The sequence below is a fragment of the Salvelinus sp. IW2-2015 genome, linkage group LG26 (genome assembly GCF_002910315.2).
Source record: "Salvelinus sp. IW2-2015 linkage group LG26, ASM291031v2, whole genome shotgun sequence".
Taxonomy (NCBI): Eukaryota; Metazoa; Chordata; class Actinopteri; order Salmoniformes; family Salmonidae; genus Salvelinus; species Salvelinus sp. IW2-2015.
The window spans coordinates 30,969,538-30,992,289 of NC_036866.1; the positions used below are offsets into that span (position 1 = coordinate 30,969,538).

Here is a 22,752-nt window from a genome sequence, read left to right on the forward strand (position 1 = left end):
GTCGGAACTAGAAGCACAAGCATTTCGCTACACTGGCATTAACATCTGCTAACAATGTGTATGTGACAAATAACATTTGATTTGATTTGATTTGAATCACTCCTCCAACTCAATCATCAAGTTTGCAAACGACACAACAGTACTAGACTTGATCACCAACGATGACGAGACAGCCTACACGGATAAGGTGAGGGCTTGGGAGTGTGGTGCCTGGAAAAAAACCTCTCAGTTAATAAAACAAAGATGATAATCGTGGACTTCAGGAAACAGCAGAGGGTGCACCCCCTATCTACATCGACGCAACCACAGTGGAGAAGATGGAAAGCTTCAAGTTCCTTGGCATACACATCACTGTCAAACTGAAATGGACCACATACACAGACAGTGTGGCGAAGAAGGTGCAACAGAGCCTCTTCAACCTCAGGTGGCTAAAGAAATTTGGCTTGTCACCTAAAACCCTCACAAACTTTTACAGATGCACAATTGAAAGCATCCTGTCGGGCTGTATCACCGCCTGGTTCGGCAACTGSAAGGCTCTCCAGATGGTGGTGCGGTCTGCCCAACGCATTACCGGTGGCAAACTACCCTCCCAACAGGACACTTACAGCACCCAATGTCACAGGAAGGCCATAAAGATAATCAGGACATCAACCACTCTGTCACGCCCTGACCTTAGAGATCCTTTTTATGTCTCTATTTTGGTTTGGTCAGGGCGTGAGTTGGGGTGGGAATTCTATGTTTTGTGTTTCTATGATTTTCTATTTCTATGTTTTGGCCGGGTATGGTTCTCAATCAGGGACAGCTGTCTATCGTTGTCTCTGATTGGGAACCATACTTAGGTATCTTTTTTCGCCACCGTTCTTTGTGGGAAGTTGTCTTTGTTTGTTGGCACTATTGCCTTTAGCTTCACGGTTTGTTTTGTATGGTTAATTGTTTTTTGTCGGCGTCATTCTTAAATAAAGTAAAATGTACGCTCACCACGCTGCACCTCGGTCCTCATCCTTCAACAGCCGTGACACAACCGAGCCACTGCCTATTCAGCCTGGTTTCATCCAGAAGGCGAGGTCAGTACAGGTGCATCAAAGCTGGGACCGAGAGACTGAAAAACAGCTTCTATCTCAAGGCCGTCAGACTGTTAAACAGCCATCACTAGCACATTAGAGGCTGCTGCCTATAGGCATAGACTAGAAATCACTGGCCACTTTAAGCAATGGAGCACTAGTCACTTTAATGTTTACATATTTGGCATTACTCACCTCATATTTATATTCTGTATTCTATACTATTCTACGGTATCTCATTCACTTAATAATGTTTACATATCTTGCATTACTCATCTCATATGTATATACTGTATTCTATACTATTCTACTGTATCTTAGTCGTTCCGCTCTGACATTGCTCGCCCATATGTATATAGTCTTAATTCATTCCTACTTAGATTTGTGTGTATTGGGTATATGTTGAATAATTTGTTTGATATTACTTGTTAGATATTACTGCACTGTCGGAGCTAGAAGTAGAAGCATTTCGCTAATCACTTGTATGTGACCAATACAATTTCGATTTGATGTGAATTTGTGTAGCAAACCAAGCTCCCAAACCCCATACTCTCATTAGTACTTCACATTGAGGTAAACTGTCAATACCACTAAATAAACTCAGCTGACCTCTGCTACATGTGCAGTACAATCATTTAGAGCAGTCTCCCTAGACACTTCTAACCACCTCCCTCCATCTCCACCCACAGGTTTATGATGCTGAGCCTTGAGTTCGACCACTCCTGTCGCTACGACTATGTAGAGGTGCGTGATGGCGACAGCATCAACTCTCGTGTGATTGGTCGGTTCTGTGGGAACGACAGGCCTGCTCCAATCCAGAGCTCCGGCAATTCCCTACATGTCCTGTTTGTGTCCGATGGCTATAAGAACTTTGACGGCTTCTTTGCCACCTTCCAGGAGAGCTCAGGTAGGAACAGTACATGTCTGAGAGGAAACTTATGACTCTCATTGTGACTAAGTAGATCACTGTGGATTTTGTAGCAAAAGTATGCTCATTCAATATTATTATAATTGTAGTTTGGATGGAAATGAGTTTAGAAAGTTGAAAAAAGCTACCTGAATGTTAACTGTTATGATAACTAAGCAGGGCACACCCTTATCAAACTCCTGCCTGGGGATCCCTGTTTGGCAGCCTAACAGAGAAACCCCTTATTAATTACCAACTTAACCTGTCACTCAGTTACTCATTCAAACCCAATCACTATGAACACACACTGTAACACAGTACTGCAAGCCAGCTGTACTCATGCCAAAAATACATACTGTAGTAGGCTACTGTACATTTTTAGGGAAGGGTGTTGGAGAGTAGGCATGAATTTTCACACTTTTATACCATCTTTAAATGTTCTGCCATATCCCCAACATAAGCTATCCACTACAAATTTCCGCGCCAGTTCAAAGCAATACTAAGGACACAGCAATGGTTCCTCTCCTAGTCTCCTTAATATTGCAGATGAAGGGAGGGAGCAAGGAAAGCCTGCAATTATTTATATATATATATATTTATTTACTGCTGTTATGTAGTCCATTTTATGTGTCTAAGCATCCTTCCTGCTCTGTGTGTTTTCAGCATGCAGCTCGTCCCCCTGTCTCCATGATGGAACCTGTATCCTGGACACGTCCTACTCCTACCACTGTGGCTGTCTGGCTGGCTACACTGGACAGAGGTGTGAGAATGGTGAGTACACTAAACTTTGGGTTAGCCTATTCACAAAGGTGATGTGACATGTGTACGTCAGATGAAGTACAGTTAAAACAAAGACCACAGACAACAAGCATGCAGAGTATCTATGTTGGACTTCTCCCCTGACCATATCCTCAGAGTCCCATAAGTGCTAACAACAGCGAGTGAGTCACCAGCACAAGGGCTCTGTGGTGTGGAGAGCTTCCAGACCAGCTGCCTTCCCTACTGGTCATCTCGCTCTCTGGCCCAGGCCAATCAGCTGCTTGTAAAAACTGMCACGTGTCGACAGATGGACCATAAACCGCTATAACCACTTGACGGAATTAGAACTTCATGAAACTACAGCTCACCATCTGAGTTTATATATGGATAATAAACGTCTTGGAGAGAAAGACTGACAGAGAGAATGACGAGAGAGAGGGAGAGACAGTGAGGAAGAGAGACAGATAATGATAGATATTGGCAGACAGAGAATGAGTAAGCAAGGCTAAACTAAGCTAGGCATCCCTATGGCCATCTGTATCTGCGGCAGTCATCTGGCTGCCACCCACACAATGCCAGACAGCCCCCTGGGACCTCATCCTAATAGAGGTCCAACAGGGCCCTATATTTCTGGAGCTCCTTCTGTCCACATCTCCACCACAACCCTGCTTCTTTATGGGTGTCTGGACGCAGGCCTGGGTTTCCATACCCACCACCACACCACTCCCCTTTCCTCCTCCCGGACCCAGAGAAAACAGGTTGGCCAAGAACCCTATCCATTTTTTCAGGTGGTTTTATTTTCAGGGCTACAGTTGAGTCTATAAAACTAATGGTGAAACAAACCTGCCTCTATAATCTAAGCCAGCTTTTCCGTTGGATGAGAGGCGCTCATAAAACGCACGGGAGAATTGGAGGGATGGAATTCCGTACACGTTGTTCGTTCAGCTGGTATTCCCATGAGGAGAGTTGGCCTGCTCGTTTGTGAGGTAGATTTAGGATAACACTAATGTGGTGTATGTTGTGGAAACACGTGTACATTACTCCCAGTTTATCCCAGAGGCAGTTAGTTCGACAAAAAAACTGAAATGGTGGATTTGGCAGCAGCTGCACTTCGGGTCTGCAATAATTTACCTATCATTAAACAATATTCCAAACAATCTTCTTCAGGATAACATGCTTTGAAGACACGATTCTTTCTTGACTCTGTATATTTCCGATGAGGCAACAGTCTATATTTTAGATGATTATTGAAACATAGTTTCTGAGGCGTTTACAGGAGTTAGTGGTGGATTAATGAGGCTTCATTAATCATAACATCCTCTGTTAGCATTCCTTAATAATGGCTATGACTCATCCCAGTAGAGACAGCCCAGTAGAAGATTGACTATACTGGGGTAAACAGACAGACACTGTGATGGGAGGACAGGGGTGTGGGCAAACACAGAGGATATGATAGACTCTCATTTTAACACCCCCACACCTTTTATCTGTTTTTCTAAAAAAGAAAATGACTTAACAGGGTGGTGCACATTTTCCTTTTCCACATGCGGAAAGCCAAGTGAAAGCTCCCTGTCACGTCCCACGTGCAGCTCCACTAGAGGGTGGAAATGTTGGTAGGCAGGGAGATAGTGATAATAGGGAGGGTTCCTCTGATGGTTTTGGGTCACACCGCTGTCAGACCACGGCCAGAGAGGGGGAGAGAGGCATGGGGCTGGTCCTATGATACAGTATGGTCCCAAAAGGGGATATCAAATCAAAATCAAACAAATCACATTTTATTGGTCTCATGCACATATTTAGTAGATGTTATTGCGGGTGTAGCGAAATGCTTGTGTATCCCCTGTTACAAAGTGATATGATGCACATAATAACAGCCCTACATATACACACCCCTTGTTCATGCTGTGTGTATGGGGGGGGGGGGGGGGGGGTTGTAGGTGTGTACATGTGTTTGTGCTTGGTATTTTGCTTTGTTCCGGGCCAGAGAGAGGGGAACCGATAGTGAATTACAAATTGACGTGTTCTATTTGTGTCAATCAAGTTCTCTGTTTCAAAGTCAGGCATTGTCTTTATTTAAAACATTTTTTTTTAACCTTTATTTAACTAGGCAAGTCAGTTTAAGAGGCAAATCCTGTTTACAATGACAAGCCTATTAAAAAGGCAAAAGCTCCTGCTGGGACGGGAGCTGGGATTAAAAACAAATATAAAAATATAAGACAAAACACCATCACGACAAGAGAGAGACAACACATACACTACATAAAGAGAGACCCTAAGACAAAACATAGCATGTCAGCAACACATGACAACAGAGCATGGTACAACACAACATGACAACAACATGGTAGCAACACAACATGGCAGCAGCACAAAACAGGGTACAGACATTATTGGGCGCAGACAACAGCACAAAGGGCAAGAAGGTAGAGACAGCAATAATAACGCAAAGGAGCACAACTGTCTGAAACAATTACACCCCTATTCCATTCCCTACCAACCACGCCCTACTCCACCAACCCACGCCTACTCACCAACCCAGCCTACTCCACCAACCACGCCCTACTCTACCAACCACGCCCTACTCTACCAACCAACCCTACTCTACCAACCCACTGCCCTCGCTTCTACCAACCCACGCCCTACTCCCTACCCAACCTCACGCCTACTTCTACCAACCACCGCCTACTCTACAACCCGCCCTACTCTCACACCCAACCCTACCTACCAACCACGCCTACTCTACCAACCCACGCCCTACTCTACCAACCCACGCCCTACTCTACCAACCCAAGCCCTACTCTACCAACCCAAGCCCTACTCTACCAACCCAAGCCCTACTCTACCAACCCACATCATAAAAACAGTTTACTGCTGTGGAAACTAAAGCTTATTTTTACTAGGACTGTTCTATTTATTCCTCTGTACGTCGCCTTGTGAGCTGTTCAGACTTTTTCCAGGCCTGCTGAAATGACCTATTAATAAGGCAGTACGATGTGGAGGCTACATTTATAAACTTCTGAGGAGGAAGAAATGGTTTGTAAATAATGAACTGGGTTCTGAGAGCCCTCAGGCTGTAGGTGGCTATTCAGAAAGAGTTGTGGTTATACCAGACAACACAATGCTAATACTGTATCACACAGCAGTGAACACACTGAAGTGGTGTTTATAGCTGGCAGAAGATTGGTAACATTATAGTGAACAGAAGACAAAACACAATGTGCTCAGAAAGCATGAGAAGGGTTGTGTGTAATTGTGTATGTGTGTGTATGGGTTTGTGTGTATCCCTCTAGTTGTACGTTGTCGGAGGCCCCCGGTACCTGTCCATGGCACCACAGAGGGGTTATTCCATCACTCAGGGGCACAAGTCATATTCAGCTGTGGCCCTGGGTTCGAGCTGAGGGGGATCCGCACAGCCGTATGCCTCCGGGATGGCACCTGGAGCGCCCCTGCCCCCCAGTGTGGTAAGAGGCCAGTGAGAGAGAGGGGCACAGAGAGAGTGAGGCAAAGCACAATGTATACTGAGTGTAAAAAACATTAGGAACACCTGCTCTTTCCATGACACTGAGCAGGTGAATCCAGATGAAAGCTATGATCTCTTATTGATGTCACTTGTTAAATCCATTTCAATCAGTGTAGATGAAGAGGAGGAGACAGGTTAAAGAAGGATTTTTAAGCATTGAGACAATTGAGACTTGTATTGTGTATGTGTGCCATTCAGAGTGTGAATGGGCTAGGTAAAAGATTTAAGTGCCTTTGAATGGTGTATGGTAGTAGGTGCCAGGTGCAACGAATTGAGTGTGTCAAGAAATTGCAATGCTGCTGGGTTTTTCACACTCAACAGTTTCCCGTGTGTATCACCACCCAAAGAACATCCAGCTAACTTGACACAACTATGGGAAGAATTGGAGTCAACATGAGCCAGAACCCCTGTGGAACACTTTTGATACCTTGTAGAGTCGATGACCCGCCGATCTGAGGCTGTTCTGAGGGAAGAAGGGGTCCAACTCAATATAGGAAAGTGTTCCTAATGTTTGGTACACTCAGTGTATATTTGGGTGCTTTGTGAAAAATGAAACCTGATTGACCTTAGTGACATTAACGCTGTAGGTTTGTTTTATACAATAACATTTGAGACATATTAACACAACAGCAATAGTGTCTGACCACCTCAATCCCATCTCACTGAGCCTACATGACCTCTCTGTTCCTCTGCAGTGCCCATGGTGAAGTTCTGTGCCATCCCAGCCAAGCCCATCCATGGAGACCACTTCAAGGTGTACGGTCCCAATGACGTCATCCTTGCCCTGCAGTATCTGTGCTACCAGCCCTACAAGCTGAGCGGAACGCACCAGAGAACCTGTCTTCCCAACAACACCTGGAGCGGAACACCTCCCACCTGTGGCAAAGGTTAGGGTCAGAGCATGGCATGGCAGGATTCAGAGTTTGGAGACAGTGGGAACAGGTTTTGACAGACATCAACAGTTGACCTATTATGATTGTAAATTAATGACTATGTACTAGGTGACCAAGCCTGCGTGAAATTGATAATATTTCACTAGTAAAATGTGTACAACCATTCATAATCGTCAGTCAACTGTATAACAACACTTATATACAACAATTTAAATCCAGTAATTCACTTTTTTTTCTATTCTTGTTCTTACAGTGAATAACACACTTGCTGAATCAGGCAAAGATACGGAAAAGAACAAAGAAAAGGGTGCAGAAAAAGACAAAGACACTGACACACATAAAGACATTGAAAACCCCAAAGACAAAGAGATAGACAATACTACAACTATCAAGGAGGACGTGGCTGGTAAAGATCCAGACACAGGCCTGAGGAACACGACAGTGGACATTAGAGATGGTAAAGATACAAACATAGACATTACTCTGGTGAATATCCCAGAAGGAAGCAAGGATAAAACGAGTGACAAAGAAAAAGACACGGGGCTAGAGAAACCTACTGGAGGTAGCAAGGATAAAGTGGACAGTAAAGAAACGGATGACATGTTAAACACAGTTGAGGGAGGCAGAGAAAATGACTTGGGGAAAACCACAGAGGACACAGATGGCAGTCCAGATACGGGGGGAGACACAGACGTGCTACAGGAGATAGGCAAGACAACAGAGATTCCTGAGATAGTGGTGGTGGTGGAAGATAAAGGACAGGAGAAAGAGGAGAAGAAAGAGCAACCGGTAGATACAAGCAGTGATCCAAACATAGTTGATCCTAACGACTTAAAACCTAGGGGAGACACATTTGCCATAGATTACACTGAGATAAAACCACGGGGAGACACATTTGCCATAGATTACACTGTTACGGATGTGTTTGGCACCAATGACATAGAGCAGGGTATGAATACAACAGTGTCTAAAGACGTTGTGAAGAGTATTATTCCAACTAGAAGCAACAACACACAGTTCACCCCATATTCATCAGGAGGTCAGGAGACCAAAATGCCTGTGGGAAAACCACGCGAAGACATAGGATCGACTAATGACATGGGATCAACTAAAGATTCAAGAAGAGCCAAAGACACAGCGGCAAGTACAAGCAAACCTGAAGAGGAAAATGCAGGAAAAGATTCAGAAAAGCCAACTAAAGAGTCTGAGGATGAGAAGAGAGAGAACCAAATCATTAATGGTAAGACATCTGAAGTGCATGTTGTAAAATACACTGCACCATTACAACAGATATTATAATGACTCTCAGCATCTTAGGTTTTATTTGACACTCTCTCACTCCTTTCCACCTTCTGCTCTCACCACCTGCCCTCGTTCCCCTCTATCTTCCCTTACTCCTTCCTTCCAGAGAAGAGCTGTCCTCCTCTCCCGCAGCTCTACCATGGGTACCAGCAGGTGGTGCCAGGGATGGTGCCAGAGACGGTGGAGTTCTTCTGTAACCACTCGTACGCTCTGAGTGGTGACGCCCGACGCTCCTGCCAGCCTGGCAGCTCCTGGGGGGGCGCTCAACCTCTTTGTGTGAGAGGTAGGCTCTGGAATGTGTGTGTTTGTGTGTGATTGCGTGTGCCTCTACTTTGTGACTATCATCTAGGAATACGCTGTTGCACCTGCAAGTTAGGCGCTACTTTTAGCGCTAGTAGTTAGGCGCTACTCTAATCAACCCAACATTGAGAATGAGAGCAGCTCCCTGCCTGACAGTAGGTTTTAATGGGAACCCTGTGTGTGTTTTTCTGCAGCCTGCAGAGAGCCCAAGGTCTCCGAGCTGGTCAGACAGAGAGTTCTGCCTCCACAGGCTCCATTCAGGTATGTCGATTTACATTCACATATGTTACATAGCAGGCAGACAAAAATATGCACATGATATAGTCTACATAAATACGACAGACAAAAGTATTCTCCAACACTACAGATATCTGCTTTACCTTAGCGATCATCATATCTAAAAACCACAAACGTACATAATCATATATCAACATCATACACACACCACAAGAGACCATGAATATTATGTATGATCCTCATTAATGCACACAGCATAGCAGAAGACATGACTCTATCTTTTAATGACAGAGGKACTTCACCATGTGAAGTCCACATCAAAGTTTGCCATTTAAAAACCTAAAAGGACTCTACTTATACACACTGCTAGCCTCTTAAAGAACATTGTAAACTGGGTAGTTCGAGCCCTGAATGCTGATAGGCTGAAGGCCGTGGGATATCATACCATGGGTATGACAAAACATTTATTTGTACTGTTCTAATTACGTTTGTAACTAGTTTAAGGCACTAGCAATAAGGCACCTCAGGGGTTTGTGGTATATATATATWTTTTTATTTAACCTTTATTTAACCAGGTAGGCCAATATACCACGACTAAGGGCTGTATCCAGGCACTCTGTGTTTCATCTCCTTGGGCCTTATTGCTTAATTATACACTAGTTGTTTCTGTAAAGGCATCTCCACTGACCCCTCTCCTCTCTCCCTCTCAGGAAGACCCCTGTGCATAAGCTCTACTCCTCCTCTGGGTTCAGGAGGCTCTTCCAGTCCGCCGGCCCCACCAAAGGTCCTCCAGTGCTATCCCAGCTGCCCCAGGGCTTCCACCACCTCTACACTCACGTAGCGTACGAGTGTGCCTCTCCCTTCTATCACCACTCAGGCAGTGCACGCCGCACCTGCCTCAAGACTGGCAAGTGGAGCGGGCGTCATGTCTCCTGCTCACCAGGTGAGGACAGCAGAGCCACATTACTTGATATAAAGAAAGGTTCTTCTTGCCACTTATGTATGCTAGAATGTCACTTTCAAACCACACCCAGACACTAAACAATCAAGGAAATTGGGCTGAAAAAGTAAAATTCCAGGGTGGGTATGATATGGAATAAGTTTTTCATACATTACAATATCAAGTGTTGTTGTATCACTCTGGCAAGTATGATGTTCCTTCCCTTTCTTTTCTCTTCTCCTCTCTGGCCACACTTTCCTCTTCTCCACCCTTGTCTCCCCATCCTTCTCTTTTCCCAGTATGTGGGAAGCACCCCACCTTTGACCCTCAGAGCCCAGCAGAGTCCCACTGGCCCTGGCTAGCTGCCATCTACCAACGCTCCACCAACAGAGCAGGGACCAAGCTAGACAAGAAGGCCAGCCTGGACGAGTCACTAAATATGGGGCCTGGAGCTGGACCAGGAGCAGGGGCTGGGTCCCAGGGGCAGGACAAGGKCTCAGGCTGGCAGCTGGTGTGTAGCGGGGCCCTGGTGAACCAGCGGAGTGTGGTGGTGGCAGCCCACTGTGTGACTGAGCTGGGGAAGATGTACCCTCTTGATGCAGCCAAGGTCAAGGTGGTGATGGGAAAACACTACCGCAGTGACCTCCGGGAGACCAAGGGCCTGCAGCATCTTAGGGTAAGAGAGGGGTTGGATAGGGTTGAGGCGYTTGGGGGTGGGGAGTAGGGAGTGAGATAGGGTTTGGAGAGGGCTAACTGGGTTGGTGGGTGGGGGTGGCAAGTAAGGAATGAAAGGGGTTTACACTATATAGGCTAGGGAGACCACCTGTACTCAGTTAGCCACACACTGCACTAATTACACTGAAATACAACTATGGTGTACAGTTCATCACACATGAGGTTCTACACTATATAGGCACATTTACCAGCCTTATGGGATCTATATAATACCAATGGCTGGGTGGCAGGGGTTTTAAACCTGTGTCCAATTATAATGCATCATTTTACAAACATGACAACATGTGTACCACATCTAGCCATACAGCCCCATGTCTGTTTATGTTCAGTTATTGAATAGGTCCCACTTTGACTGTAAGGAAACACCAATGTGGTTGTGCTACATGACTAGTCGATTTATGGTACATACTGCACTTTATAAAGGACAGTCAATTAATGTATGCGCATATGAGTGAGGAGTGTGAGTTGCCAGGTAACAAGCACAGCTAACATCGTCCCACAGAGAGCCAAGCTGTCGCCCTGCTGTTACGTTTGGCACAGTCTCTCTCTTCTTTCTACAGCTTTTCTTTTTGTCACACCCCCTTTCTCTCTCTATTCTTTCTCAAAACATCCCTCCTCTCTCTCTGATCATTCCCTCTTCATTCTGAACATCCCTTGTCTCACTGACCATACCTCCTTTCTTGTTTCTTACTCTGACCAGTTTATGTTATCTGTCTACCTTGTGATCATTTCTTTTATGTCTCTCTAACCATCCCGCCTCTTCTCCTCCAGGTGGCCTCCATCTCTGTCCACCACAACTACGACCCCCTGGTCTTGGACTCAGACTTGGCTGTGATCAAGCTGCTGGACAAGGCTCGTATCGGGGAGAAGGTCCTGCCCCTCTGCCTGCCTGACACCCAGGGGGAAGAGGCGACCTCCAGAGAGGGGCTAGTGATGGGCTGGGCCCCCCTGCCGGACCCCCGGATTGGGGAAGAGGAGAGGGCCAGGGTGGGTGTGCAGCACCTGGCCGACGTGGTGCCCTGCGAGCAGCAGTATGCCCGTAATGGCGTGCCTGTGAGCGTTACAGACAACATGCTCTGCGGCCGCCAGCGACCCGACTATGGCCCATCTAACATCTGTCCTGCGGACACAGGGGGTATCCTGATCCTTCCCGCTCAGACAGGCTCCACCCAGGACCCCTCTCTTGCCTCTCCAGGGGGGCGGGACATGTCCAAAGGGGAGTGGCGGCTGCTGGGGTTGGTGAGTTTTGGGTATGACCAGGGAGAGTGTGACCCAGACCTCTTTACTGTGTACACACATGTGGCTAACTTCAAAGACTGGATAGAGAGCCATATGAAGTGACATCACCAGGATGTGACCCACCCGGTATCTCTCTTTTCCTCCCTCCAACCAACTACACCCGCTTTTTTTTTGCCAATCTCACTCTTCATCATTATTTCCCCTGTTCATTTTACTTGCCAATGTCTTCTCCATTCTCCCTTTCCCTCCTTTCTTCTCCCACCGTCCCTCTTCTTGTCATACACAGGCAGGGAGTGTGATCAATAAAGAGCAGAGTAACACTGGACTGCACAGGGCGGTGCACTGATGTTAAGGTGCCCTAACACTTCCTGATCAGGTAGACCCTCCACTCAGCACAGTACTTCAGTGTTCAGGCTTTACCTTCAACCTGGTGCTACAGACTTGAAAACGACTTGAAAACCAGTTCCCTCTGGCCTCTGGGAAAACCTATTTTTCATTGTATTCTTTGATATGTATATATATAATGTAATGTATTATTATTATGGCTCTGCACATGGCTCAAGTGATGTACATATTGTATAGAAGGACAGCAAAGCCATGTTTTTAATTAACAATATTTGGGTGTGTGTGAAGACACAGTGGTCTGATTGGAGTTGATCACTGAGAGTGGTTCTGTGAGCTTTAATCCAGTATTAATTCAAGGAGACCCATATGATTGTAATAAATAGAGATGAAAGAGAGAACCTGGCGCTTGCTATGTAAATCAGCCAGCCGTTCAGCCAGGGCCAATTCTCCAGCGAAAGCCTATGAATTAATCCAGGTCAAATATACACAATGAAAGGCTTCAATCGAACAACATCAACCTGATATTTTTTAGAACAGCTCCCTCTTACATGCCTACCCAGTTAATAAAGTATGTATAATGAAGTTAATCACTTAAGTGTTGACCCCTCTGCTAGTATCTAAAGAGAAAAAGAGAGAAGTAACTGACGGAGAAACATTTAGCCACAGGGTGGGTGTATCAAAACATCCATTTCTATGGAGGGATGCTCTGAGACAGGCTCAGCCAAAAACCACGAGTGACTGAGGATCCACACATACCAAAGTTATGCTCACTTCACCTCCTCTATTACCCGTGTACTTACAATAGATGTCCACCACATGTACAAAAACAACTACAGAACAAGCTCACAAGCCCAGCATACATGTTGTATGATCATCTATCATGACTACGTTCATGATTGATTCTGTAATATATATGTTCATATAATGGGACACAATAAACACATAGATATAGAAATCTCCTGGATCATTAAAACGGACATTTACCCAATCACGACTAACCACACATATCAATATAGAAACCAGAAAATATATGTTCCAACTTACATCCAAAATGTCACCCGATTCCCTACATAGTGCACTACTTTTGAGCAGAGCCCCTTGTGCCCTGGTCAAAAGTAGTACACTCTAGGAATTGAGTGCCATTTGGTATGCACATATGGATAGCTTTCCTGCTCCTGAAAACAAAAGGAGCTGTCGCACGGTAATAACTGATGAACCATGAGATGTAATGGTAGAGTGAGTGACTCCTCAGTCTAGTCGTCTATAGGAGGACCAGCCATAGCCACATCAGACCGAGTCCACAGCCTCCTAGGTGGGCGGAGGGATCAAGCCTGTCTGGAAACACACACACACACACACACACACACACACACACACACACACACACACACACACACACACACACAACCAAGAGTTTGCAAAGCTGTTGTCAAGGCAAAGGGTGGCTATTTCAAGAAACATATATTTTGATTTGTTTAACACTTATTTGGTTACTAAATGATTCCATTTATGTTATTTCATAGTTTTGATGTCTTCACTATTATTCTACAATGTAGAAAGTAGTAAAAATAAAGAAAAACCCTTGAATGAGTAGGTGTTCTAAAACTTTTGACCGGTAGCGTATACTGTTTGAGATTAAAAAACAATTGTGGCCTCATGACAATGTGAAATGGAAATGTACAGGAATATGATAGGAAGGCTCTTTGGAGGTGCTTCGACAACACCTACAATATTGCATATGCATGCTGAGAGACGGCACATCAGAGAAGGCTGATGGGAGGAGCTATAGGAGGAAGGGCCCATTGTAATGGTTGGAATAGAATAAATGGAAAGTTCTCAAACACATCAAACGTATCGAAACCACATGTTTGACTCCATTCCATTGATTCCATTCCAGCCATTACAATGACCCTGTCCTCCTATAGCTCCTCCCACCTGCCTCCTCTGCATCATATTGTAGAAAACCTAATGTTGGCAACAATGACATTCTGGCCATAGCCTTCCCTTGGACCCTCACTGCCCTGGCAGGAACAGCCTGTACAAAGAATTACTTGGAGGGAGATCGAAGTTCAATAAAACCTTTGGATGGACGGCAACCTAGAGACAGTTTACTTTCTCTTGTACACAGGAACAAGATTTATGAAAGCTTTTTTGTCTCTTTTCTCCGGTTGTTTACTGGAAATGGACAAGGGCCTCATTTAGGCCTCAAATTCCCCTGAGGAGAGATCTATTCTACCCAGGCTGGAAGCAGACGCGTTCTCAGGCCCCTGTTAGCTCACTGGCCATCATCAGTAGAGTGGGCCAACACTTCACCATAACCTGACTCATCTGCTGGGAACTAGAGAATGACCCTGAGACCAGTGGAAAGCCCTTGACAATGCTGACAAAAGAGATGCAATGAAGGCTCGATAGTGTGTTTGCACTTAAGAGGCGGAGGGGCAAGGCGCTTGACACCTGACATACACTAAATGTCCGTTCACAGTCCAGTTTCCCAGTCAAACCCAGCTGTAGTATGGATCCCGCTAGCATTGCATGTTCTTTAGAGCTCGGCGCTGATGGCTCTACACAGCAGAGGATGTGAGCTATATGACTATGGGCTCTTCGTAATGGCTGGAATGGTATCAATGGAACGGCGTCAAACACATTGTATTCATGTGTTTAGTACCATTCCATTGATTCCATACCAGCCATTACGATGAGCCTGTCTTCTTATACTGTAGCTCCTCTCACCAGCCTCCTATGCTACACTGAAAAAAAAGGTTCTTAAATGGTTCTTCCTCAGCTCTTAAGGTTCTTCAAAATTCTTAAAGGTTCTTTAAATGTATGGAAGATTTCTGCAGATGTGTCCATTTCAGAACACACAGCAAATTGTTGATTTTTCAGTTAACAATTAATACTCAGTGGCGTTAAAGAACCCCAATGTTGACATTAATGACCAGAGTTGAACCAAAACCATGCCCATCACTATCATATTTCCCAGCATGCTGCAGGTAGAATTGTCATTTTTAATATCTACAGTTGAAGTCAGAAGTTTACCACCATAGCCAAATACATTCAAACTCAGTTTTTCACAATTCCTGACATTTAATCCTAGTAAGAATTCCCTGTTTTAGGTCAGTTAGGATCACCACTTCATTTTAAGAATGTGAATTGTCAGAATAATAGCAGAGAGAATGATTTATTTCAGCTTTTATTTCTTTCATCACATTCCCAGCAGGTCAGAAGTTTACATACAATCAAAAAGTATTTGGTAGCATTGCCTTTAAATMATTTAACTTGGGTAAAACGTTTCGGGAAGCCTTCCACAAGCTTCCCACAATAAGTTGGGTGAATTTGGGCCCAATCCTCCTGACAGAACTAGTGTAACTGAGTCAGGTTTGTAGGCTTCCTTGCTCACACACCCTTTTTCATTTATGCCCCAAAATAGGATATAGGATTGAGGTCAGCGATTTGAGATGGCCACTCCAATACCTTGACTTTGTTGTCCTTAAGCCATTTTGCCACAACTTTGGAAGTATGTTTGAGTTCATTGTCTATTTGGAAGACCGATTTGCGACCAAGCTTCAACTTCCTGACTGATGTCTTGAGATGTTGCTTCAATATATCCACTTAATTTTCCACCCTCATGATGCCATCTATTTTGTAAGGTGCACCAGTCCCTCCTGCAGCAAAGCACCCCCACAACATGATGCTGCCACCCCCGTGCTTCATGGTTGGGATGGTGTTCTTCGGCTTGCAAGCCTCCCCGTTTTTCCTCCAAACATAACGATGGTCATTATGGCCAAACAGTACTATTTTTGTTTCATCAGACCAGAGGAAATTTCTCCAAAATGTACATCTTTGTCCCCATATGCAGTTGCAAACAATAGTCTGGCTTTTCTATGGCGGTTTTGGAGCAGTGGCTTCTTCCTTGCTGAGCGGCCTTTCAGGTTATATTCGATATAGGACTCGTTTTACTGTGGATATAGATACCTTTGTACCTGTTTCCTCCAGCATTTTCACAAGGTCCTTTGCTGTTGTTCTGGGATTGATTTCACTTTTTGCACCAAAGTACGTGGTCCCACTATTGTTTGTACAGATGAACGTGGTACCTTCAGGCGTTTGGAAATTGCTCCCAAGGATTAACCAGACTTGTGGAGGTCTACAATTTTTTTTCTGAGGTCTTGGCGGATTTATTTTCATTTTCCCATGATGTCAAGCAAAGAGGCACTGAGTTTGAAGGTAGGTCTTGAAATACATCCACAGGTACACCTCCAATTGATTCAAATGATGTCAATTAGCCTATCAGAAGCTTCTAAAGCATGACATCATTTTCTGGAATGTTCCAAGCTGTTTAAAGGCACAGTCAACTTAGTGTCTGTACATTTCTGACCCACTGGAATTGTGATACAGTGAATTATAAGTGAAATAATATGTCTGTAAACAATTGTTGGAAAAATTACTTGTGTTATGCACAAAGTAGATCCTAAGTAGGTCCTAACCAACTTGCCAAAACTATAGTAGTGCCTGAAAAACGAGTTTCAATGACTCTAACCTAAGTGTATGTAAACTTCTGACTTCAATTGTATGTTTTTGCATTGAATGCTTAATTAATCTCATGCTATTCAATTATAAATAACATACATTTTCTAAACTATTCCAATCTATTACTTGGACTTATTGCAACCGTTACTGAAATGGTGGTCGTTTAGATGTTTAATGTAGTCTCATTTGTTAGTTTTCCCAACCCTGGCAGTCTTTCTGAATTCAAGTTGCAGGTGAATAAAAATTCCAAAAGTTGGATATCCCCACTCTGTCTGGATTCCAAAAGGACAAATTCCAATAATGTGAATTGCAAGCCTGATATGGCCTGGAAACCATTAGTTTCAGGCCACTGTGTTAGGGCAAAACTAGGCCTGCAAAAAAGGCTGCATGAAATATGTATTGTCTAAAATAATACAATTTTAATTAAAATATATTCACTTAGGATCTCACTTGGTGAAGGCCACAGGACTGAATATGAATCTACTTATGCAACAAGCATGTCTCTGTCACTATCAGGAATCAAGGTAAGACCCAAGTGCAGATTGTGTGAAGTAACACTGTTTATTGTAACACCAGGGGCAGGCAAACGACAGGTCAAGGCAGGCAGGCTCAGGGTCAGGGACAGGCAGAGTTCAGTAAACCAGAGGTGGAGCAAAGGTACCGGATGGCAGGCAGGCTCAGGGTCAGGGACAGGCAGAGGTCAATAATCCAGAGGTGGGACAATGGTACAGGACAGCAGGCAGGCTCAGGGACATGCAGAGTGGTCAGGCGGGTGGGTACAAGGTCAGGACAGGCAAGGGTCAAAAAGCAGGAGGACGAGAAAAAGAGAGGCAGGGAAAAGACAGGAGCAGACAGGACGAACACTGGTTAGCTTGACAAACAAGACTAACTGGCAACAGACAAACAGAAAACACAGATTTAAGTACACAGGGATAATGGTGAAGATGGGCGACACTTGCAGGGGGGTGGAGACAAACACAAGGACGGCTGAAACAGATCAGGGCATGACAGTACCCCCCCCCCCTCTTGGGACGCCACCTGGTGTCCTACATGGGCACATACCTGGTTGAGCGGGGTGCCGGCGCTGTAACTCAGAGATGAGGCCTGGTTCCAGGATGTCCCTAGTGGATACCCAACACCTCTCCTCCAGGCCATAACCCTCCCAGTCAACCAGGTACTGGAATCCCCTGCCCCGAGGTCGAACCCTCAGAAGACATCTCCCCATGTACATCGGTCGGCCGTCGAAGAGACGGGGGAGAGGGGTGGCCCAGGAAACAGGAGACAAGGTGTAGTCAGACATGGTTTTAACTCTATACACAGAAACGGTAGGAAAAATACGGAGGGTACGGGGCAACAGAGGACYAACCAACGAGGAGCTAATGATCTTGGAGTGGGGGGCGGAGGGGGGAAGGTCTCGGCTTCCGGGGGTAGCCACGGCACTATAGCGGCATGCCAGAGCCTCAGGCTTGACCATCTTGGACACCGGTCGGTGCTGCGGAAACGAAGTGGCCCGGGCCTTATTGAACCTTTTCCTGAGGTCCTGGTACTCTGCGGGGCTGGCGGAGAGGTCCGGGGCAATTTCCAAGCCTCCCGGAAAACGTCCCGGAGCAGGCAGACCTGGCTTCAGGCAACGAGTGTGGCAGGATGGGCTCCAGCCCACGAGGACACCAGTAGACCAGTGAAAGAGGGGATTGTGTTGCTGGAGCCAGGATAATCCCAATACCACGGGAATCTGAGGAGACTTGATGAGCAGGAATTGAATAGTCTCGCTGTGATTCCCTGACACCCGTAGCTTGATGGGAGTGGTAATATTAGTGACCCGGCCTATAGCGTACCCTTCCAGCGCTCTAACCTCCATGGGAGTGGAGAGGGGCTGAGTGGGGATGTTCAGCTCAGGAGCCAGGGTAGCGTCCTAAAAACTCTTATCGGCCCCAGAGTCGATGAGGACCCGGAGAGATTTAGACTGGCTACCCCACAGCAGAATGGCAGGAACATGGGTGTGAGCAAGGGAAGCAGGAAAGTTCTCCATTTGACCCACCAGAGTACTCGCTCCTACCAGTGAGCCTGATCTCTTTAAAGGACAAGAGGACACAAAATGAACAAGAGTCCCGCAATACAGACAACTCTTCGTGTTGATCCTGTATTGCTGTTCCGCTGGCGATAGCCCAGCTCTACCTATTTGCATATGCTTGGGAAGCGGCGACTCAGCCGATTCTCGGGGCAGGTTGGGAGGCCTCGGGTTCTCTCGGCAATGGGATCGTCGGGGACTTCCGGGATGACTTGGAGGCACGGTGGAGTCCCTGGACGTGTGAGCGAAGTCAAATTTCCTCTCCCTCTGTCGTTCCCGTAGTTGCCCATCAATACGGATGGTCAAAGCGATGAGGGAATTGAGATCCGTAGGTAACTCCCGAGCAGCAAGCTCATCCTTGACCTCCTCCGAGACGCCGTGCAGGAACACATTGAACAGTGCTTCCTGGTTCCAAGCACTCTCGCTGCCAACGTGCGGAAATCCACCGCATAGTCAACCACACTGCAGGAGTACTGCCGAAGCTGGATTAGCTCCTGGGCATCTGCTCTCCCAGAGAACGGGGCGAAAAAAACATTAAACTCTTCCACGAACCCCTCCAGACTAACGCATATGGCAGGCTGCTGTTCCCATACAACAGTAGCCTCAGGGGCAGGCAGAGTGGTCAGGCAGGCGGGTACAAAGTCAGGACAGGTAAGGGTCAGAAACCAGGAGGACGAGAAAAAGAGAGGCAGGGAAAAGACAGGAGCAGACAAGACGAACAATGGTTAGCTTGACAAACAAGACGAACTGACAACGGACAAACAGAAGACACAGGTATAAGTACACAGGTGATAATGGGGAAGATGGGCGACACCTGGAGGGGGGTTGAGACAAGCACAAGGACAGGTGAAACAGATCAGGGCATGACTGTCACCAGTGAACATAGTTATGGATGGTACTGGTAACTCTAAGTCTAGCTCAATGCACTGGGAAATATGCAAGTAAGGCTTAAAACCCTACAGCATGGCTATTCAATTCCGGTCCTGGAGGGACGAAAATATCTAGTTTGGGATTTTTGTATGGTTCTTCAAAGAACCATCCCATTTATGGTTCTTCAGAGACCCTAAAATGGTTCCCCTACGGCATTGCTATCAAGAACCTTATTTGGTTCCAACTTGCACCTTTATTTTTAATTAAGAGTGTACGTGCACACGTAACACATACACACAACACATGCAAACATGCAACACAGTCATTGGCGCTCCAGGGACAGGGAATTACACAACAAAGAGATGGCTCTCTTTCCTGCCAACACGGGAGAGCTGTGGCAGTAGTCTTGTGATGTCCTCAGGGTTTTGCTGTGTCCATGGAGACCATGCATTTACATTTAATCTCTTCTCAGGTGTTCTGTGATGTGTTTACCTCCCCTCGCTATATCTACCACACGACACACACACACACACACTCAATCACCACCACCCTAGCTCCGGATCTATTCACCCTGCCTGCTACCCCTCCCTCCCCTCTCCATCTCCACCTTCACCCTCTGCTTGGCAATGAGGGACTTTAGGCACCAAATAGAACACACACTGTACGCTGTAAATTATTCAGTCAAATCCTGTACATGCACAGACAAATATATTTGCACACACAAGCACAAGTATATTCACATATTACTGCACACACATGCACACACACGTTTTGTTGTGCGTTTTAAGCCCAGGATGTGATTTCACCATCAGTCATCCATATGCAGGCCTCTGATGGAGGTTCTCAGGCAGAGGCAACAATGTAACTTAGGGCTCTATTCAAGTCAAATCGCAGAAGGTCAGCTTAAAATCGTGATAGAAATTTAAATGCAATGTTCCCGCTTCAGCAGAGGCTGCATTCACGGTAAATGCTGCTTATGTCGGCTCAATGGGAAATTACCTTCATATTTCTATCGCGGAATCTGTAACGCTTCAGCTTTACAGATTGAATAGATACCTTAGTTTATTTGGCTTCCACCACAGCAGAAACCATGTATGGAATTCTGGAGCAGGTAACTGCTGCTCACAGAGAGGGATAGAGAGAGAGAGCGAGAGTGTAACGGTTCTCCTCTTCCTCTTCATCCGAAGAGGAGGAGCATGGACTGAACCAAGACGCAGCGTGATACTTAGACATGATATTTATTTAGACACGACAAAACAACGAAGACAAAAAACGAACTATACTTGAATTAACTAACAAAATAACAAAACGAATGTAGACAAACCTGGACGTAAGAACTTACATGTAACACGAAGAACGCACGAACAGGGAAATGACTACATAAAAACCGAACGAACAAAATGAACAAACAAACCGAAACAGTCCGGTATTTTTTTATTTATTTTATTTTACCTTTATTTTACTAGGCAAGTCAGTTAAGAACAAATTCTTATTTTCAATGACGGCCTAGGAACAGTGGGTTAACTGCCTGTTCAGGGGCAGAACGACAGATTTGTACCTTGTCAGCTCGGGGATTTGAACTTGCAACCTTTCGGTTACTAGTCCAACGCTCTAACCACTAGGCTACCCTGCCGCCCCATATTGGTATGGTGCAACATAGACAGACACTAACACAGGAGACAACCACCCACGACAACAATGTGACAACACCTACCTTAATATGATTCTCAATCAGAGGAGATGAAAACCACCTGCCTCTAATTGAGAACCATATTAGGTACCCATTAACCAACATAGAAACAGAAAACATAGACTGCCCACCCAAACTCACGTCCTGACCAGCTAACACATAAAAACGAACAGAAAACAGGTCAGGAACGTGACAGAGAGAGGCCCTGGATACCGTGAAAATAAACACAGCACCAAACCAGAGGTAGCCTAGAGCCTAATACACTCTGCACTCCTGGTGTTGTTATTGGTTTTAAATCACCCATTCAACGATGAGGCTTAAGCTTATGGTTCAGTCTTGAGCTACACCCACCTCCCACCAGACAACACAATATCTATATTTTCCTTCCCTAAACACTACCAGAGGCATTCCCCGGGAAACAATGGTTTTATTACTCTCTAACGCACTTCCGTGATTGGCCCTCGGAGGCCACAGGCATCTACACTGAGTACACATCTACACTGAGTATACAATACATAAAGAACTCTTTCTATGACATAGACTGACCAGGTGAATGCAGGTGAAAGCTATGATTCCTTATTGATGTCACTTGTTAAATCCACTTCAATCAGTGTAGATGAAGGGGAGGAGACAGCTGAAAGGACTTTTAAGCATTCAGACCATTGAGACATGGATTGTGTGTGTGTGCCAATCAGAGGGTGAATTGGCAAGATCCAACTCAATATCAGAAAGATGTCCCGAATGTTTGGTATACTCAGTGTATATAGCTGTGTAGCCTTTAACACCCCTCCCCTTAGACATACAGTACATTAAACATATAGGATATTCAACAATTATTATACATTAATAAAACCAGCACAAGGAACAGTCCACCTACCTCACCCATAAAGCACTTGCGCATGAAAGAGTGAAACAGTCGACTCCTGATAAATACAATGGCTTGGGACAAAATATGTACCAGCCGTAGCTCAACTAGCTGAGAGACCGAAATACCAATGAATATCCACCAACAAACTTTATTCTAGAGCTGGCTGAATATGTTTTCACTTTGAACTGTTTCAGGTTTGATGATGAATACTACCTCCAAACGAATGGAACATTGATGGGCTCCACATTCGCTCCAAGCTATGCTAACCTTTATGTGGGTCTATTTGAAGAACGTTTGGTTAACAATGAAAATGGAAATCCATTCTTGAATAAAATCCTGAAGTGGTATCGATATTGACCACATTGTTTCCATATGGGCAAGAATGGTAGAAGAGCTGTCAGACTTTATTACATTACTCAATGACATTGACCCTAATCTCAAATTCACTACTTAATGTGACACTAAGCATGTTCACTACCTCGCTATGTGGATTG

General features: G+C 45.3%; 1 protein-coding gene across 2 annotated transcripts in view; it reads left to right on the forward strand.

Moving 5' to 3' along the window:
• Positions 1-13,829, forward strand: part of LOC111952640 (inactive serine protease PAMR1) — a 66,988-nt gene extending 53,159 nt beyond the window's left edge. For both annotated transcript variants that reach the window (XM_023971533.2, XM_023971534.2), the window contains 10 exons: positions 1,751-1,968; positions 2,632-2,739; positions 6,018-6,188; positions 6,943-7,134; positions 7,394-8,380; positions 8,549-8,725; positions 8,937-9,003; positions 9,690-9,922; positions 10,219-10,595; positions 11,426-13,829. In XM_023971533.2, coding sequence (XP_023827301.1) covers positions 1,751-1,968; positions 2,632-2,739; positions 6,018-6,188; positions 6,943-7,134; positions 7,394-8,380; positions 8,549-8,725; positions 8,937-9,003; positions 9,690-9,922; positions 10,219-10,595; positions 11,426-11,995 — 3,100 coding nt within the window. In that variant the 3' untranslated portion in view covers positions 11,996-13,829. The remainder of the gene's footprint in view (positions 1-1,750; positions 1,969-2,631; positions 2,740-6,017; positions 6,189-6,942; positions 7,135-7,393; positions 8,381-8,548; positions 8,726-8,936; positions 9,004-9,689; positions 9,923-10,218; positions 10,596-11,425) is intronic.
• The last annotated feature ends 8,923 nt before the right edge of the window (positions 13,830-22,752 follow it).